The 21,810-nt window shown below is 37.7% G+C and overlaps 1 protein-coding gene across 2 annotated transcripts in view; it reads right to left on the minus strand.

Annotated features, from left to right (window-relative positions):
* Nucleotides 1–16,383, minus strand: part of LOC127941325 (gamma-aminobutyric acid receptor subunit beta-2-like) — a 69,838-nt gene extending 53,455 nt beyond the window's left edge. Inside the window, exons 1-3 of one of the 2 annotated variants that reach the window (XM_052536272.1) lie at nucleotides 16,200–16,383; nucleotides 15,994–16,085; nucleotides 15,425–15,492 (exon numbers count right to left, since the gene is read on the minus strand). In XM_052536272.1, the coding sequence (XP_052392232.1) occupies nucleotides 15,425–15,492; nucleotides 15,994–16,085; nucleotides 16,200–16,282 (243 nt within the window). In that variant the 5' untranslated portion in view covers nucleotides 16,283–16,383. The remainder of the gene's footprint in view (nucleotides 1–15,424; nucleotides 15,493–15,993; nucleotides 16,086–16,199) is intronic. The other variant, XM_052536271.1, reaches the window with a different exon arrangement.
* Nucleotides 16,384–21,810: the final 5,427 nt, after the last annotated feature.

Consider the following 21,810-nt stretch of genomic DNA (forward strand, 5'->3'; position numbering starts at 1 on the left):
TGACTGCATGAGTGACTGATTGAGTGAATTAGTGAGTGAGTGAGTGAGTGAGTAGCAAGTGTGTGACTGAGTGAGTGAGTGAGTGAGTAGTGAGTAAATGTGTTTGAGTGAGTGAGTGAGTGACCAAGTGAGTGGGTGAGTGAGTGAGTGAGTTGAGTGAGATGTGAGTGACTGATTGAGTGACCGAGTGAGTGAGTGACTGCATGAATGACTGATTGAGTGAATTAGTGAGTGCGTGAGTGAGTTGAATGAGATGTGAGTAGTGTGTGAGTGTTTGAGTGAGTGAGTGAGTGAGTGACAAAGTGAGTGAGTGAGTGAATGAGTGAGTGACTAAGTGAGTGGGTGAGTGAGTGAGTGAGTGAGTTGAGTGAGATGTGAGTGATTGATTGATTGAGTGAGTGTGTAGTGAGTGAGTGTTTGAGTGAGTGAGTGAGTGAGTGAGTGAGTGAGTGAATTAGTGAGTGAGTGAGTAAGTGAGTGAGTGAGTGAGTGAATAGCGAGTGTGTGTGTGAGTGAGTGAGTGAGTGAGTGAGTAAGTGGTTGAGTGATATGTGAGTGATTGATTGAGTAAATGAGTTAGTAGTGAGTGAGTGTTTGACTGAGTGACCGAGTGAGTGAGTAAGTGAGTGAGTAAGTGAGTGAGTGAGTGAGTGAGTAAGTGATTGAGTGAGTGATTGAGTGAGTGAGTGAGTGAGTGAGTGAGTGAGTGACTGAGTGAGATGTGAGTGATTATGTAAATGGGTGAGTGAGTGAGTAGTGAGTGATTGTTTGAGTGAGTGACCGAGTGAGTGATACCCCCAGTAACCAAAAACATTTACTTAAGTCAGAGTTACTCAAGTAACGAGTAGCAATGGTTTGAGCCTATTGCCATAGTACCATGGTATAGTGATGGCATTATATAGAATGTGTTACTATGGCACAGACTGCACTGAATGATACTGTATCCATGTGCAATTCAGATAGTAATCTGTGACAATGCATGTGAGACCCAATGAGTGTTTGATTTTAATGCCGTAAAACCTGTCGTAAAGTTTATTTAAGCTGCAAATTTTATATTCGTGACGAGCATTTCAGCACAGGTATTACCACTTATGGTCACTGCTCAGGGTGGAGATTAAGATCACTGAATAAGGGCTTTTGTTTGGTTCTGTTCCTCGCAGTCATGTGGATTACAGCACACAAATAAAATTGATTCCTTTTGTAATTATTTTGCGCCTTTTTATGGTTCTACTGTCAGTCACAGCATTGAATGATAAGTAATGGTTAAATGAATGCAGAAATGTTATTTATTTTAAGGGTTTAAAGTGTAGCTTTTTTTAACATAGTGTAATATTCTAAACAGGTTGGCAACAGAAATCACACAGAAAAACAAAATGTTATCATTTCATATTAAGTAAATGAGTAAACTTCATTTAATAATGCAGTTGAAAACATAATGCCATTGACGTCAACTGAATACAATATAATAGAACGGCGCGATTTCAACATTCATAAGTATTAATTAGTACATCTGTTAAGGTGTAAATGCATAAATAATTTACATTTTAGGTGTTGTCAGTACGTCAGCATTGCACATTTAGATGCTGCAAATATGTTAGTATTGTATGTTTTAGTGTCTGTACAAACGTAAATAAAATTAGGTTTGGTTGAAAACATTTTACATAAAATACATACTAATTCTCATGTGACTGCGTTGCATATGCAAACGACACCTATACAATTTACTAAAGAACTGTTTGTTAAAAATTAAAAAAATGTCAATAGTATATATAAAAAATATATATATATATATATATATATATATATATATATATATATATATATATATATATATATATATATATATACATAGATGCTTCTTGGACATAGAGTACACTAAACTCAAAGCATCTCTTGAGAATATCTGCGGTGCTCACAAGGGAAGAGAAAGAGTAAAAACTCTTCACATTTGCATGGTGTGAGAAGAGAAGCACTCATGCCTGCCTCCGAACATCTGAACATACTGTATACAACAAATCAGACAGTCATCAATGGATTTTCTTCTGTCCGTTCTTCAAAATATAATCTAATATGTATGCAAACGCATGCAACTGTGTCTAAGCAATGAGATTCCTTGTCAAGACAAACATGTTGCAAACATGTGGTGGCTGTTAATTTTGTACTCTGTGAACAATCTGGGATAATAAAATATTTAAATAAATAAATACACACACACACACACACACACACACACACACACACACACAGTAATGTCATGCTTTGAAATATAACACAGTCGTTTTACTGGTTATGAAATTCTCCAAAGAATAAAAACACTACAGCAGATGGGTGCCTAGGCAGTGTGTCAACACCAGTGTCACTATTCGATAAGGATTTAATGAGTTAAGACAACCAGAATGATGAAAACACCACGTTCTCACTCTCTATGACACTGTAATTTTCACCTTTGTATCTTACACCAGTCAAAGACACAATTAGGATCTGAAAAACAATCTCTCTTTTTTTAGATTAAGGTTTGTGCCATCAAGAGCATGGATCAGCGGAGGGCGTTATTTCACCCTTGCACACTAAAACTATTAATCTGCTAAAAATAAACAGGGGTACAATTCCCAACATATATTGGCGCACAAAAAAACTGCATGGTGACAGGTCTCCTTTTTTTATCACAGTAACTGTGTGAAGCAGCTTTATACCACATGAGATAATTGAGCCATACAGATTTATGGGGATGTGAAATCATCACAGTTTCCTAAACGCCATCATATCTGGGTGTTAAAATTAACACACTCTGTATTAGGATTAAGGACAGTTCACCATTAGTCAGGTGGCAATTGGATCAAAACAAATGTTTAATCGTGCCTCCATATCCCATTAAGATACACTGCTTGCAGTAAGCAAAAGGCTGTTCTGAACTGTTTGTGTCATTACCATTTCAATGCATTCATTACTAAAAATATCTGCGGTGAAATGAGCCTATTAAGCTACAAGCTAGCCAAGCATCATTTACTAAACTTCTATCTCCATTGCATCAGATCATCATTTACAATTCCTGTAGAAAAAAAGAAAAGGTCTTAGATGCCCTGACAGTCATTTGCATGTATGTATGTAGGTATTTATTTATTAACTATTTTATTATTATTATTATTATTATTATTATTATTATTATTATTATATTATTATTATTATTATTATTATTATAAAAAAATGATATTTTTGCACCACACTCAACATTTTTTCTTTAAAGTGGAAAAAGTCAGACTAACACTTGATTCATACATGGCTAAATAAAATATTCTGTCTATATGATTAGACCAATTAACCTAGTGAAGACTGTGTCTAATTTTTATTAATCCTTAACAGATATTGTTTTCTTTTACCAGGATTTTAAAGATTATGGCCATGTCCACATGTACAAGGATATTTTAAAAAACTTAGTTTTCCTCTTTCTGTTAAAAAAAAAAATAAATAAAAAAAAAATAAAAATAAAAAAAAACTCTGTCCAAATGAAAACACAAATGCAGACTGACTGGCTGCAGAAAAACATGTTCATGATCAGCGTGGATTTGTGCAGCTTGTCATTTAACAATGGCTCTGTGTAGTAACAGCTGTTCTATGTAAAATCACACACCTGATGGAATTTACCGCTGGATAGAGAACCGGCTTTACTTACGAGAAGCGCATTTATTATCGGACGATATTTATTGTGCACCTCTACTTTATTAGAAAATTGATGGTGTGCAAACAACACTTACAGAGGTAAGAAAAGAGATATAAGAATGCACAGGGCACACAGCACATGCGAAAAAAAAACGTATTTCTGATGCTGAAGACAATCTTAATGGGCTAATATCCAAAGTGAGCACATCGGAAAACACTATTAAAACACTTTCAAACAAAGCTGAAGATGTGGAATGCAGAAGCCGACAGAACAATATGAGATTGATGGGCCTACCCAATTTTTTTTCAACGCAGAAAAAGAATGCACATAGCCATGCAATGTACAGTTTTCATCAAGTAATCTGTAATCAGTAACGGACTACAATTTCTCAGTAATCTACCCAGCACTGATGCTACATTTGTGCCATTAGCGCATGCGGTCCAGCAGACAGGTGGGAGATTAGCATGGCATAAACAATATGCTGTCAATCTCAGCAGTTGCCCTCGTAACAAACAAACAAGCCTGAGTCTACGAGATGCTGATGGCTGCACATTGTACTCATCTTTCACTGTCAGCAAAACGCAGGCAGTGGACTGCCAAACGACATGCCATTTCTGCAGCTTATTTCTGCACCCCTCTGCCTGGATGCTGGAAGTGCTTGGAGCTAATTGACTGACAAGCAGCAGCTGAATCATTTTGTAATAAGGCCTCATAAACTCTTGTTAGGGTGTTAGTGTTTTGTCATTAAGTGACTGAGACATCTGCCTCCAGTTCATAGCACATGTGCAGCAGACAGCTAAGAAATTGTGATTCAGCACGTGTGTCTCAAAGGGATGAAACACGCTGTCCCAGCAAGACACTCGACTTTGGGTCTTCATAGTGCCATCTTACATTTCCAAAGCAAAATCAAAATTTACTCTGTCCTCATGTGGTTGAATACAAATGAGCTCTCTAATGGGGCCATTTAACATGTCCTGAATACAACCTGCATCTTAGATCTAGGCAGTATGATGGTAGAAATGATGTGACAGAAAATGATTCTGCAGCACCTTCTTGCAAGCTATATGAAAAATTCAGCACAGAGAAGAAAAGCATATTGTATACCGTTGCAGACAACATACCTCCGGTGTACAATAGAGCTTTGTTGATTATAGTGCAAGCAGTTCGGACGAACTGTGATGTGTTGTTCAAATCTGTTAATGTTAGCTGTTTGTGGTTGCCAAGCAACATTGTAACTTTGAATTTTTGAAATTATAACAAAATGTGTAAACAATATCACATTCACAAAATTCACAAATCCGTGACTCACGGAGATGTGTTCACAAATATTACAATGATTTTATGTTGACTAGTGCCATCAAACGATTAAAACTAATTTACTGTAATTAATTACACCATAAGCCAATTAATTAATTGAAAATTATTCAAATTTGTCGTAGGTATTATGTCCAAAAGATGTGTTAAATGAGAAAAGCATTAAAAGCATTTTTTTATTATTAAATTATTCTCTAAGTCAGAAAATAAATCAGCTAATAGGTGGCGGTAATGAATAAGCCATTGAGTCATTCATTCATTTGATTCGATCAAATGGCTAAATCATTCGGGAATGAAGTAAATGTGAATTCATTCAGAAATGAATCACCGCTGTGTGATGATCAGAGACGCACTGCAGTTCTGCTGATGGTTTATGGGTAATATGTCCACTGACTTCTTACAGATTTCCAGTTTAAATAAAGAAATAATTAAATTAAAAAAATAAATAAAGCCATTCTCTTAGTATTAGCCAATTACACATGAGTTTTTTAATCCAGTCTTAACAGGCCTATTAAATACAGTAAACCATGGCACAGGGATCACAGTTATCCCAGTGTTTAGTTGGATCAAGGCTTTTGGTGCAATTCATCTTCACAATATTCCCATTCATTTGGGAGCGTAAAGAGAAACCCAGAACCAGGTGTGTTTGAAGCCAATCTGTTAGACACTTTAGAGTGCATTTGGATCCACATTTTCTTCTTCTGCTGGAAAATTTGGTTTAAACTGGAAGCTGTGTTTTAAGACATGATGAAGATTATTAGCTGGTCTTAAAAAACAGTTGATCACACTTAAGTTTGGGAACCAATTAGCACTATTAACCAACTAATAATTGTGAATTTTGCCTCGATAAACTCATAATTTGCTGTTTATTAATAGCTAATAAGGTAGTTGTTAAGTTTAGGTATGGGGTAAACTAAAGTCTTAAAACAAGATGGAAATCATCTACCGTGTTAGAGAACAGTTACCAGCTGAAAGAAAGAAAGAAAGAAAGAAAGAAAGAAAGAAAGAAAGAAAGAAAGAAAGAAAGAAAGAAAGAAAGAAAGAATCAATAATTAAACAATTGTGGGCAAATGATAAGCTTGCTTGACATCCATCAAACCAGTGATGAATCTTGACGCATTATGAACAACACAATATGACTCTTTGCTATATAATGAAAAGGATTTGCTTTTCTTTGTGTCACATTTTTTGGTGACTCCAGTCTGTAAAATGAAGTCAAAGTTTTTGAATGTGTCACAGCCATTTCAATGTTTCCTGAGAATGATGTGGTGAAGAAAGAAAAAAAAACTCATTTTAAATCTTTAATTAAAAACCCTGGACATGGTTTGGAAGGCGGCTTAATTTCACAGCTGAAAATCCATGAGTGCTTTCAGATGCTGCTGATCAAAGCGCTCTCGAGAACGGGGCTGGGGGGATGATGAAGAGAGAGAGGAAGACAGAAGCAGAGGAAGTGATGAGAGCCACAGCAGGATGTGGTGAACACGCAGAGGAGGACAGGATATAGATAGAGAGTGAAGGGGAGAGCTCAGGACGAGAGATGATGGTGATGAAGAAACCAGAAGTGAATCTATCACACAGCAGCAAACTACGGTTCACTTTACAGAGTTTAATATGATTGTGCTCATATAACTCAAATAAATGAAACTGAATTTTGGAGACTAACACCTGAATAGAGTGTACCTTTTGTTAGTCAGTGTTGTTTAAATGGAATTATTGCTTTCTGAGACTATTCAACAAGTTCTTAAGACACCAGTGAAAAGCAAAGAGGGGATCTTTCAGCAGACCTCTCTGTATTAGAGCATTCCTCCTGTGCTCCAGCAGAGGATAATATCTAATTCTGGACAACATCCCATACATCTCCAGTCTGCTGCCTCAGCAAACAGAGGGGCTGGATTCCCCTGACTTCTACTCTCCAGCAACGGCTGTCGAAATACAAACATTTGCCTAAAACACCGCCGTCATGGGGAGAGGGAAATCATAGACTTCATGTTAGTGGAACATTTGAAATACAAAAGTGTGCTATATACTCCACATACTGTACCTGAATGTGTCTTTCAAGTAGTGTCATGCATCCAGCTGAATGTTTGAATTATTAGTTCACCTGAAAACACCGTAATTATGTTGTTAAAAGACTTAAAAGATCTTCTGCTAATGTCTTGGTGTCTCGTGGAGTCCATGCCGCAACACTTTAATCTACACAATATTAGGCAGGTGGTTTTAATGCTGGTGGTCAGTGTATCTTTCATTCCATGTATAGAATTTAGTGTCTCGAGAATTGAAAGCACTGTGTTTGAAGTGTATGCAATGCATGTAAAGTACGTATGTTTTCTACCTCTGGTGTACTGTAGAGTTTGACATCAAGAGAACCCACGATGGAAGCAAACACCTAGAATTAAATAATATTTGAAGGAGACAGAGACCTCAAAAATAACAAAGTAAACTTAAGATGACATTCGTTATTTATAGCAACACCAGAAATTAATTGTAGAAACTGCATATATTGAGTAAGGTGTATGGCAAATACATAGTGCATATATCTGTCAACACATAAATGAATGTTGTAATGAACTGCAATGCATTTGATTGTGAACCAGTTAATTAATGGGAGCTGTTCCACCACCTCAATAACAACACCTGACATCATTAACAGTTCTGTATTGCTGAAACAACATCACTTTTTTATAAGTAGCTTGGCATGTTACAGTTTCAAAACATCTTTTAAAGGAGATCCACTATTGCATTTGTCCTATAGAAAAGACACAAAAGGATCCTTTTAAGTGAGGGAGGTTCTCTCAGCATGCTAAGACAATGCTTCTCTAACAAATCAAACAAATCGGCTCTGAGAGGACGGCAACTGAAGCTGTGACAGTCTCTGACACTTGTTTCCCAGCAACCATACACCTCGTGATCTGGGCCCAGTCATAAACTCATGCACCAGCTGACATTTCACTGCCAGGACTGTGAAGAAATGCAATGACAGCTCATATGTTATGAGGAATCAAATCAAACTTGCACACCTTATGTAACTGCTAAAATAGTCACGCAAATAATGTGTTTGTGTGTGAATATATCCATCGTGAACCGATTTGATAATTACAGTCTTAAAATGTTCCTTTGTGTGAATTTTTGCTGTGAAGCTAAAATAAACATAAATGAGTTTAATTTTCTGGTAACTTTCTCTAATCCATCAAACAATGGCATTGTTAGATAGTGTGTGCACGATAAGGATTAAAAAGCAATTGAGTGTGATCAATATTTCATCTGGCCAAGAAACAGACAAAAAAACAACAACTATTGATCAATTCCTAAAGGGGAAAACTATATGCTGCTGTAATATTTTACTGACACAAGTGAATATGAATGAATGAATGGCAGACAGTGTAAAGGCTGGTCGTCTTTCTTTTTTTATTGCCCATAATAATGAAATGTTTTAATGTAGCTGTCAACCAACAATTTGGATCAGTTAATTTACTATTAATTAAACAGTGTAAACCCACATTGTATACCAGTTTATATGTTGGTTATCTGTCCTAAATACTATGCGTAATTAGAATTACAGCATTCTGATGGTATTAATAATGTGATATGATCTTGTTAAACTCTTTGCAATTAAAGTCACATGTGTGGTCCCATAATATACACTGTGCAAGACCCACAGCATGTTAATGTGCTGTTGTTCCTTTCCAGAAAGAGAGAAAGAAAAACTGTAAAGGGAAAAAGGAGAGTGAGGGGGGAGGGTGCACACAGGTTTGTTTCGGGGTCTCAGAGCGGTTTTACAGAACTGATGAGCATTACATACAAACCCAGACCTCTCTAAGGAGCCATTCACACAGGACACGTTCTTGCCTTAAAAGACAAACAATGGACAAAGGATAAAGAAATTGAACAAAGCACAAGGGTATCAAGACATTTTTAAGGGTTAAGTAACATTTTTATATGTTTTGGCACAGTGGCTCATGTTGAGAGATGCTGAAAAAAAAAAAAAAGAAGAGCAAGACTATGTCAGTCAAGCACAAGTGTACATGGAGGAAAAAAATATATAATAATAATAATAGAAACAGTGCAGACAGACAAAAAATGTTTGTTAACAACCTCTAAGATGAGCCAAAGTTCAAAGTGCATGGTATTAACTAGTGCACAATGCTCTAATTATTCTAAAGTGACACAACAGCCACATCAGTGGATACGGTTTCTAAGAGAGGGCTCTGGTTTTTTCTTATATGTGCAAATCAGCCAGAATGGGTAAAACCTGGCCAAATAATAATAATAAAAACAACAAGTCTAAATACAAAGAAATCAACAGACACAATCTGACAGCATGACTTAAACACATCCAAACTGAAATGAACCTTAAATTGCCGGAAAAGATCTTTAGAGTGAGAGTTTTTAAAGGTGACTATTAATAATAATACATATCAATGGTTATTAATAACAAATAAAATATATAAGAAACGGTAAAACTTTCGTTTAGGGACCAATTCTCACTATTAACTACTTGCTTATTAGCATGCATATTACTAGCATATTGACTGTTTATTGGTGCATATAAAGCCCCTGTATGATCATGTTTAACCTACTAGCTATTAATAAACAGCAATTAGGAGTGTATAAAGGGAAAAGTTGTAGTTAGTAATAAGTTAATTGTGGGAATTTGAACTGTAGCATTGGTATACCATGCAGTAGTGTCTGGATGGTGAACTATTTATATTTGCAATATTAGTGCACTTTTTCATACTTTTCATAAGATATATGTACTGTACTACAGTAAGTATGCAAGTAATCCTTAGTATGACAATTCAGTGAGCAGAAGCATTCATTTAATATCCTAAGTGCGCCTAGATGACTTCCCTCATTAAATGCATGTTTATGTATGCTTTTTGTTAATAATGTAAACAATTGTAGTAGTGTTGTACTCTATTGAAGTTTTCGTTGTATTAGCATCAGAAGAATTGTACAACAAAGACATCTGTAGAGAGTTTTTAAGAGAATAACCTATTTGCAGTTTCATAAATGTAGCTGGACTGATTCGACCGTTAAGTAATCCAATAAAACTAATAATACACTGGAAACGTGTTACCTTTTCCAAATCGGAGGCTGTCATTGCCTCTTGAATGAAATAAAACCAGCAGTTGTTTCATTAGCTGTAATAATGACAGGGCTTCAGTGCTGATATGTTGGAAAGCTTACAACACATGATCAAAGCTGCTGAAATATAACACTGATATCAAAGCACACACAAAAAACATGGCATTTGTAGACCTTGTACTCATTAGTATAATGGATATAGTAATATTGTGCAAGGAATTGTGGGAAACTGGGCTTTCTTAATGGAAACTCTGGCCCTGTTAATCATTCTTTGTGAAAAGGGATAAAAGTTGTTTTAACTGCCTCTAGTGTTTATTTCAACCGAAAACTGCAGTGATTCATATGTTTAGGTATGTTTAAGAGGTGCATACTTCCAATGTAACAAGATTTGGAACAAGTTAAATTAACAGAATTCAGGTTTTGAAGTCGATTACTTCAATAATCGCTGCACTTTGGGCCAGTTTTATGATCTCTGTTGCTGCCTTTTCTTGATTGCACCTGGCGCTTATGAAAATGGAAGTTTTTTTCAACCAATTAAAAGCCCATCACGAGGTTAATGCCATAAAAGATTGTCCATATCAAAGTAGAGCATCCAATGTCACAGTAATGTACTACACAATAGAGGAGTCTTGTGAACAGAGACTAATCAGATACTGAACTGTATAGCTGTATAAAAGTACTCCGGTTTCTCGGGTTTCTCTTTCTTCTCTGGGAATTGAATTTCCTCGCTCACCAATGTTCTTGATATTTTGTTCTTCAGCAGTCCACCCCAGCCTTTCTCTCTCTGTAACGCCTACTCACCAGCAGCCCATCACACAATCCAGCACCGCTCTTGTTTTTGATATTAAAAATGCATTAGGATACAGATGGGAGCCATTATGTGACCATATGAAAGCTATTGTAAAATCCACGGATGCAAAAACCCCATCTAATTCACAATCCACACAATGCCTATTTGCTCTCCATGGCTCTTTTTTTTTTAAAGCTTTTATTTTAGAAACAACCATTTAGGTGATTGGAACAGAGGTATTTATCTTTAAAACTGATGTTGAACTTGCACCAAGCTGACAGTACAGAGCTGTGCATTCATCAGTAAATGTCTAAAGGTTGGATAATTGCAAGACACGTCTGAAAGACCAAGACCTGAAACCTACAAGCAATGCCTGCAAAACTCTTTGGGTATTTAAAAAAATAAAAAAAAGTGTTCACTCCAATAATATAACACACAGTTTCATCAGGTATTGCATTTCTAAGTAGATGTTAGATGACACCTAAAATGTATCATAGATTTTCTTGAGTACATGCATTCAACTACCATCAAGAGCATCAAACGCCATAAGTGCACTCCAATCATAATGCATGCACTTTGCCATCACTAGTGTATCTAACTTTGTTTCGTATGGTACCTGTATTGTTTTATGTATTCTCTACTGCATTTATGTAATCTTATGTGCATCTTTGTTTTAGCCATAGTTGAGCCAATTTACACATTTAGAAAAATGCTAAAGTAACACATATTACCTGTTAAATTTCAAACCAAGAAACTGTTCGTTAAAGCTGAACACAATTACAAATGCCAAGCATAGAAACTGTTATCTTACCATCTCTTTTCAGAATTCAATAGAGGATTGCTCATTCAGTATTTATATATATGTATATAGATTCACTCTTATTCACAACATCAATAATAGCAAGAGAGGTTAGCACGAGTGAAATGAGCTTCTCTGCTAATAGATTTCTCTTCCTGCTATCTAATATACCCAGAACATTTTAGTCAGAGATACAATAAAACGACTTAAAAGGTTAGACTTATAGATCTAAAAACACACAAATTAGGCAGCATTAAGATGGACTTTGAAAATGATATGCCTATGGGTTTGTTGGAGCTCATTAGTGTTCTGCTTTTTTAATAATTAGTGATGTTATGACCTGATTGGGCAGGCCAGGGCAGTAGCACCCAGCTGAAACGCTCAAACACAGTAACACTTACTTAATTCTCATGCTTGCGAGGCAGAAAACATAGAGATAAGATTTTACGCAAGTTTAGGATTTAGGCTTTTAGCATCAATTAAATGTTTTTACAAACAATAATCATGATTCATTTTAATTTTACAGGAAATAATTTAAAGTGCATATATATAGTCTGTTTGGAGTAAATTAGATAGTGTTTAATACACAGGTTTAGAAGTTCAGAACAAACTGAGAGGTTCAAGCTTGTTCTATCGGTGCTTGAAAAGAGCAGATCGTTTAATATGACACAGGGCAATGCAGGTCTGCCATCTGTTTTATAGCCAAATAAAATAAACATATGCAGTGCCCCCAGTTTGTATGTTAGAGAGCAAACATGCTCCTTATCTCGCGTACTGAAACAGCACGCTCCAGCTGGGTCAACAGCACATGCTTCAGCTACAGCAGACACGCCGCTCGTCCCAAAACACCCGTTCCACGCTCACGAGTTTCCATGTTTTTCAATCGGAGCAGCCAGAGGTCACCAAAACGGCATGTCACAGGATTTGAGGCACATTATACGTATCATCAAACTAGCACATTATTATCAGCATTACTACACTAAAAAGTAGCATACTTTAAAATGTGAGGATTAATGTGTTTTCATTCTTCTTTCCCATTCCCTCTCTTTTAACTTCTGTCGGTAGTGAACTGTTTTTGGAATCGTGGAGTTGTAGACAAGGGCATTGGTGAAATAACAGAACGCTCTCCAGAAGAAAACTCCATTGCTCAGAGGATGATCTTATATTGTTCGACAAATGTAATGAGCTATAAACTTTGTCTAAGATGAAACACATGACGACCTTTAACATTTAGAAAGAACTATATACTGAATGTAGAGATATAAGAGAAATTCTTCAAATCATCCTGGCACTGTTTGAGACACTGCTTAGACTTCTTTTGAAGCAAGAGACACAGTTTACTTAATGCTAAAAATATCTCATTTGTAAAAATGTCTTCCTTATGGGTCAAGGTCATGGTAGGAACCAAGATTACAGTGAAGACAGAAAGAAAAAAACACGCTTGCACTTGCAAACATCAGTCTGCACCTTAGATCAAATAGCATCATGCTTCACTTGAGCCCAGGAGCTGCAAGACCGTTCATTAGCACTCGGTTTCACTTTCACCTCTTTGTTTGTATTCATCTGTCCTTCAGTGAGTCACACACACCGAGGCGCTGCAAGGAGCACGACCTTCCCTACAACTGCACCCGGACTGCCTCCAAGAAAATGGCAGGTTGTTAATGTGATGAAGCTTTTGCAAGTCTATGTCGGCGAGTACTGCCCGCAGTCACGTCTGACCTCTGCTCCTCTCTCTGGACAGACCTGCTATACCGTCTAACACCTTCTGTGTGTGATGCAGAGGACCGGTGATGATGGAGACATGCGACCGTGTTTTACGTGGACAGAACTGAAAGAGTCAGAAGCAAAATAATGTTGGAATATAAGTTGAAAGCATAGAGCCTTTTTGCTTGGGCTCAGCTCCAGTGGGGTGATTCCAAGCAAGCCTTAATTTTTCTTATATAATTTAATAATGCAATGGAGCCCCCAGTAGCAAGAGCTCTGCGGGAAAAGGGTAACTTTATTTTGAGGAAATGTTTCCTCTGCTAATGAAATCTACAATATGGAAGGGGTAGATTTCAAAACCCTGCTTCGAACTTCAGAGAGTCGAGTCATTCATACTCAATGATCCACGGGGGAATAAACCTGAGGGGAAAAGATTAGGATGCTAGTTCCACATCTAAACGTGCTGATGCATGAATGTCTTTTTGGCTTTTTCAACAATTATTATTTTCTCAGGTCCATGTAGCTGTGATATAACATTCAGTGTACTGTAGTATCTTAAAGGATATAGAGATCAGAGATAGAAGAATGATGTGTGTATAATACGAAAGCCTCTTCTAAGAAATCACATTACTAATATCCTCCTGTACACAGAGAACAGGAAAGAACATTATAACAGCGGAACAGGTTATTCTGTTCAGAAATGAGCATGAGATTCAATAAACATTTGTTTTATGATCTACGTAAGAGACTCGTCAAAACTAAGAGAGTCAAAAACAGTTGATGCTGAAGGGCTACTAATGGCACCGTGGAAAACTAAAATGGTTTTCATTCTAAAATTCTCTAAATCAAACACGAAAGCTTTGTATCTCTCATTCTTGGGAGATGTGTAGAATAGAAGCTTTTACTGTTTATTCAGAGAGGAAAGCCTGGCCAACTTCTCTTCTCCCATCATGACGACAGGCTGACGCATTGCTTCATGTGCCAAGACCAAATATTCCCCATTGCCAAAGGGAGCTGCATGACATCAAGGTTCATGGTGATTTGGACACTCGCTCTAGCTATTTATCCAGTGCAAAAGAATGTTTAATCCAGATGAATGCGTGTAAGATCCCAGCCAGGAAAATGTTAAAAGGGTTCAGAGCAGTGATCTGTGAATTTGTGCTTTCTTGGCCTAGTAGTGACATCATTTAAGCTTGCAGACACACACAAATGCATTCACTCAGAAACGGCATAAATCGCAATCATTGTTTTGTCCTGAAGACATCTCGACAGTACTAATGTATGCGTGCACTGCTGCTTAAAACATTAATAATTACTGTGAGATGGGAGTCCAAAGACTATAAGCGAGAACACTTCCATGCATTCGCATCTCAAACCTTATATTCTCAGTCTGGAGCGAAGAAGAAGAAGAAGAAATAAAAACAATAAATTGAACAATGAATATCGCTAGGTTATTTTGAGAAAAGAAACAAAACCGGTCTCAAAATACTGATGAGAGTACAAATAAGAGTACAAAAATCCTGCTGTATCAAAATCCACTACCAGTTCTCAGTTATTGTTATGATATCACCTCACTTGACCAGACCCCAACAGAAAACGTGTTGTGCTTCGAAACCATCACTAGGGGATGCTCTTGTATCTAAGGGGGGAGGGGGGGGTCAAACCAGATCACCATAAGGGTGGAAAAGGCATAAAAATCCAAAATGGAGAAATTCACTCTGGTATCCACTTGTTTTGTGATTTAATAAATCCCAGCCAAAATAATCAGCCCATATGCAGAAGAAGAAGAAAATGATGTTGCCATAGAAACCACACTAGATCTTCCTGACCATTGCTAGTGTCCATCTGTGGACACTGAGTATAAAAGGTTGTACATGCTCTGAAAAAGTTTTGTTATACAGCGTCTCTCATCAACACTACAGTATGCTTACAAATCCACACATATGAAGTGCACACCCACAGATGTAGTGACAAACTATAGATTAAAACCCTTCAAATTAAACAAATTACCAGAAATAGAAAGCGTTTGGGGGGGGGGGGTGTCTCCAACAGGACAGCAAGATAAGAGACTTACCATATTCACTTCTGAGACCATGTCTATGCTGGCTATGTCTATATTCATCCCCACTCCCACCGGAGGACCTAGAAACCAAACCAAATCACACCAATGACGTTTCAGCTGATTGATGCTGTTTTGTACACTCAAACGAATGGCCATGTCACGCACGAGCCATTATTAACTCAACGTCAGCCTGATAACATCCAGGATGAGGTGAAAAGTAAAGCAAATATCATCTAAACACACTGATTTCACTATGTATGGAGTCGTCCTCATGAGCGTCACTGTTCACTGATATGACTATTACTGATTAATTAGTTCATATGGTATACGTGCAGATGTCCATGTCGGTTTACATTCGTTTGTCAACTTTGCAAAGCATCCCTAATCAAACACCGCGTGCGGCAGATTAAGCGATCGATTCTAGCCAAAGCAAAGTGTCCCGATCATCTCCAAAGCCGAGATCATTGGGATACATTCGCGCATAACCCTGCACAATGGCGCGCTTGGGATTTTACTATATGAAAGTTCAGAGGTGATGTTAAAAGGCTGACATGACGGACTTAATCAAAAACGTGCGTTACCTCCAAAATCTGGCCTCAAGCGAATGTCATATCCTTTCAATAGTCTGTCAACAGTTTCTTTTACGATAGACATATTGCTTGGATCATTGACACTGCAAAGAGGGAAAATGCAGCGTTAGATTCAGATGCATCCTTAGAGATCATCTCAGCTGTGTGTGGAGTACAGACAGCCTTGTGAAGTAAGGAGAGCTTGGGTTCAGACTTACCTTTGCGCGCACACCACGGCCACTATCACGATTAACGTCCAGACGCGCACGAAGCTCTTTTGTCTTATTCTAAAGATCGCCATACTTTTATGTTTTCTGGTTTCCGTGAAGACAGAGAAGATCCAACTTAGAGTGCGCTGTGCAGTAATCCCACTGTGGTGCGCATGCGTACATACTCCAGCGCAGCATCCAGGAGCGGTGTGGTGCTGATGCTGCTGGAGGAGCACTTCCCGACCAGAGGCAGGGAAATATTAAAGGGAAAACTACGAAAACACCAAAGTGTAAAGTAAAACGGACGGCATTAAAACTACAGTCTTTGTGCATCATAGAAAAAGCGTTTCTTTCTTGTTAAATGGGCTTTTAGTGGCCACTTCATGAGCTGTCTCGGTGTCTTTTTTTCTCCTCGGTCTTTTAATTGGACGTGAGGCACAAAAGTAATTTGTCTTGCACAAAGTGGAGCAGTAGGCTTTTCTTAACAGTAAAAAAACATTTTAAACGGAACTTTATAAGTTAATCGACTTTTATTTGTCCATCATCTGGGGAGGTGTAGATGACAAATGGAATGCTTCAAAGGATCGATATAGGAATCTAAACCTCTAGATTGCACCTCTGAAACATGACAGGGGGAATCCGAAGCAAACCACGGCATTAAAGGGAAGGAGTTGAATAAATAAAGAAATAAATAAATAAATAAACTAAAGTGTGCTTCGTTTATATAGGCATACGAGCTGTTATGTGCCATAGTAGAAAGACAAAATAAATAAATAATAATACTGATAATAATAATAATAATAATAATAATAATAATAATACTTCAGTCATGAAGATTAGGTCTGTTTATCAACCACAATATGATAACAGAGGGACGTGTTTTCTCCTCCCTTCTAACATAATTATTTCATGTATTTTGCTATATATTTCATTATTATATATCATGTATAATAGGAAAGTTAGGACCCCATAATTAAAATAAATAAATAAAATTTCTGCTTTGAAACATTTACTGAATTTGATAAATAAACATAAGAATACCTTTAACACTGTTATAATATTTTCAGATACATACTAACAATACTGAAGAAACTAGAAAAAATATTGTTAAAATGTTAGTATCAAATATATGACACAGGCTTTGAGGTAGATTGGCCGATCAGCAGATGGAGAGAAGGTTCTTAAGTCATTGAAGAAGGTCCTCGACACTCTGGTTATTCTAGTTATTCTTTGTGAAAGAGTTAATTTACAAATAGGGCAGCACAATCTGTTCAATTGGTGCACACAACTGAACAAATGCTGGTCTATTCAAGTGTACAATAAATGTATGTAAGAAGTTGTCAGTATTTACGAGATCGGGGAAAATAATTAAGAGAAAAGAAGAAATTTTAAAGAACTGCCTGATGTTCCACTATATAAACAACACATGCAGCACCTACTTTGGGACACCAGTGCATTCAACAGAGACTGTTGTACAGCTAAAAGCCTTTGTTGGTGCATTCATTAGAACACTGTGTGAACCTCTGTGCCATCATCAGTAAAAATTCAAAATATTACGTCCCTGTCTGCTTCGTGAAAAAATTTGGTATTCAGTGATAACATGTAAATAACACTTTTATTGAACAAAGCACTATATAAAGTACACTTCAGTTAACCTATCACAGTTTTAACGCCAATTCTCAGGTGAGTTGCCTGGTTTCACGTCAGTGCTGCATGATCCTCTGAAACTGATGCAAACTTAAGACAGAGTACAAATGTTCCCGTGTCCATGAAAATGCAAACTCGAGACCACAACATTTTCGTCAATGGAAAGATTAACAAATACAATCCCTCAATACAGTGACTCACCAACATCACATTCCAAATACTGGTACTGTTCACTAAACACTGAAGAACTTCCCGTCTCTGAAATCTTAAATAGCAATTTAATTAGACAACAGGAGACTTTTCAGGTACCCTCACAGCGACGCTAGACAAAAATGAAAATTTGCAGTTAATTTACTCACCCTCCGGCCATCCAAGATATAGGTGACTTTTTTCCATCAGCAGAACCCTAGAGATTTTTAGGTAAAACTGTGGTCCTTGCAAATTCATACACTGCATGTCTGTGGCTGCTGGTTTTTTCGGAGTCAAAAAATACTTATACAGGCTAGAATAAAAGAATACCTGTGGCACCTGAAAATATATTGAGGTCTTATGAAGTGAAACAATTGGTCAGTGCAAGAAACTAAACATTATTTAGAATATTATTACCTTCAATCCACAGCCTGGGCAAACAGTGCTCATAACTGTTGTACTATGACATATCCACGGGCGCATACTCGCACATAAGCTGATGCTGTTTGTTTACAATGGAGAGTGAGGATGCCTGTGTTTTATTGTTCATTAAAATGGTACTTACCTGTACTTATCCTCAGCTCAGAACCAGCTCAGTGTGAAGAAGAGCCTGATGGAAGCACTGGCCTAGATGTCAGCATACTTTCATTAGATCCTCCATCAGAAAAGAAGGATATCAGTTTTGTTCCACCTAGATGATGAAAATTTTAATCAAAAGTGTTGATCGAAAGGTGGAAGTCACTTTTAAATCACATTTGTTGGGTTCATACATGGACTGAGGAACTGGACTAAATTGGAGACCAACAAAGATGTCTGCATAGTGAGCTCAGTTCTGACCAGCACAGAAGAAAGAAATGTCTTGAAAAAGATGTCCAAGCCTTCAATTCATAACAGACCCTTGAAACTTAGTAAAATGGCTCTCTTCAAGCTTTCTGGTAAGATTACACTATAATAAAGCATGCTACTCTACAAACCATGTACACAGTGCTAATCGTATATATTGTTTAGGAAAGCTTGAAGTTTTCCATTCAGTGCTGCTGAAATAATGTCCAAAAAGCCTATTCCTTCACATACCCTCAATGCTTCCTTGTAATCAGTTGACAGTACTTGGGAACAATGAGAAAGTTCAACAACAAAAAGCACTGGTAAGTAGGCAAAAAAAAAAAAAAAAAAAAAAAAAAAAACCTTTGTGAATAACTCAATTTAATACTGTGTGTACTCTGTATTGTCTTTTTATGGTAGGTATTCCTCGCTGCTATGTGGTGTTCCCCAAACTCAAAGCAGTGGGTAGGTAGAAAGCTAAACACATGACACAACATTCCAGGGGTGATCTGATTCACAGAGTTCTTCTGAGGCACAAGGACAGTACGGTTATTTACTGTTATCTGAATCATTTAAGATCTGTCCTCTCATTCTAAAACACCTCACAACAGACAAAGCCATCCAACCAAGAGGCAATCTCAGTGCACTTGTCAGGATTATCCAAGCAACTCCTCTGACCTAACTTTCTTTCAAAATATCAAACATCTTTTATATCCTCCAACAGGACGGAATCAGAGTCTGAAGCTTAAAAATAAATAAAAAAAAATAAAAATTCTGTGTGTGGCAATTATACACTACACAATTAATAGGGGGCAGCCAGCACCCTGTAATGATTTGGGGATCTTGTCTGACACAGATTTTTGAGAGCCATCTTTCCCCAGTGCTCTGAGGAGAAGGAACTGCCAGTTGTCTAAATAAAGCTTAAGCTCAAAACAGCTTAAGCCATGTACGCTGCATTGAAAAACAAAATGGTTGGTTGGTTGGGATTGGGGTTTACAAGTTGCCTACCATTCAATCATCAATGGTAATCATGGCTGCATCTAGAGTTTTTCATAATGTTTGACTGATTCTCATTTTTTAACTAGTATAACCCCCCGATTAATATTCAAACCAACGATAGTTATATATCTGATTTTGATTCTGATTTAAATTGAAATGATAGAAAAACAATACACATTTGGCACCAAATATAACAGTGATAATGTCAACTAAACCTCACTTGTTCATCTGAGCTCAAAAATTGACTCATATTGATCAAACTATGAATCAAGTCCTTGTGTAAAAACCCGAAGCCTAAAAGACAAAGAAACCAGTCTCATCTGTGATTATGTTAAACACTGAAGGAGTCCAGTGGAGACGACAACTGAAGTAAATGTTGTCTTTGAATCACAATTATAATCTGTATTGTAGAGCACAGTCCTTGAAGCACCTTGGTTATAGGGAACCAAACAGGTCGACTTTAGTCCTTGCCAGTGCCACCACGAACATTCCAATTCAATCCACAATGCTGCCATAGATACCAACCATAAAGTATGAAAAAAAAAAAAATTCTAAAACAGAAAAAGAAAAAAAAAACTTCAGTTACGCTGAACAAAATTATAAATGCAAAACTTATGTTTTTGCCCCCACTTTTCATGAGCTGAACTCTAGATCAAAGAATTTTTATATGTACACAAAAGGCCTATTTCTCTCAAATATTGTTCACAAATCTGTGTAAATCTGTGTTAATGAGCGCTTCTCCTTTGCCAAGATAATCCATCCACCTCACAGGTGTGTCATATTAAGATGCAGTAAAAGGCCACTCTGAAATGTGCATAGGTCTCAGCTCATAAAAAAATGGGGACATAGAAGAAAGTGTTGCATTTATTTATTTATTTTTCAGTGTATTATACTACCTTACAAAATATATCAAAATATCTCTTCATAATTAAGTAAATTCAACAAACTTAACATACTCGCAGTTGAGAATGAAATGATAGGTTAAGGATGGCCTCCGTGGCCATGATGAGATGGTAAATGGCTACCATGGCCATGACAGGGCAGGTGGTGAGTTCATGGATGTCCTCCAGACCACGACAGGATAGGACGAGCACTCTGGAAGTTCGGCTGAGACGTGACAAGGCTCTGAAAATTCAGCTTTGACGTGACAAGGCTCTGAAAATTCAGCTTCGACATGACGAGGCTCAACCGTGACAGTACCCCCCCCCCCCCAAGAACTCCTCCTGGAGTTCCCAGAAGGGCTTAACTGCTGATTGAATTCATCAATAAGGGAGTGATCCAATATGTCCCTAGCAGGTACCCAACTCCTCTCCTCCAGACCGTAACCTTCCCAGTCCACCAGATACTGGAATCCTCGTCCCCTCCATCTCGAGTCCAGAATACGATGGTTCCCCATCTACGAGACGCGGCAGCGGGGGAACCGGAGTAGGCGGATTAATACGTGCATAAAACACAGGTTTGATTTTGGACACATGAAAGGCGGGGTGTATCCTCTTGTACGCAGGAGGTAGTTTGAGGCGGATTGTCACCAGACTAATGATCTTGGTGATAGTGAACTGGCCGATAAATTTGGGAGCTAGTTTATTAGAAACAGATCGCAATGGAATGTTACTGGTAGAAAGCCACACTTTTTGACCCACGACGTAGACGGGAGCCTTTGACCGGTGGTGATCGGCCTTGGCCTTAGTGCGCTCCCTCACCCGGAGCAGAGTCTCAAGGGCTCTGGTCCAGGTGCGGTGGCACCTTTGGACAAACATGTGAGTGGAGGGGACCGCGACTTCAGATTCCAGACTGGGAAATGCTGGTGGCTGGTACCCTACACTACACTGAAACGGAGAGAGGCCCGTAGCTGACACTGGCAACGAATTGTGGGCGTACTCCACCATAGAGAGTTGTTGACTCCAGGAAGAAGGATTCTTGGAGACCAAACATCTCAACGTCCTTTCTAAATATTGGTTGGCTC

Source organism: Carassius gibelio, chromosome A21 (genome assembly GCF_023724105.1).
Source record: "Carassius gibelio isolate Cgi1373 ecotype wild population from Czech Republic chromosome A21, carGib1.2-hapl.c, whole genome shotgun sequence".
Taxonomy (NCBI): Eukaryota; Metazoa; Chordata; class Actinopteri; order Cypriniformes; family Cyprinidae; genus Carassius; species Carassius gibelio.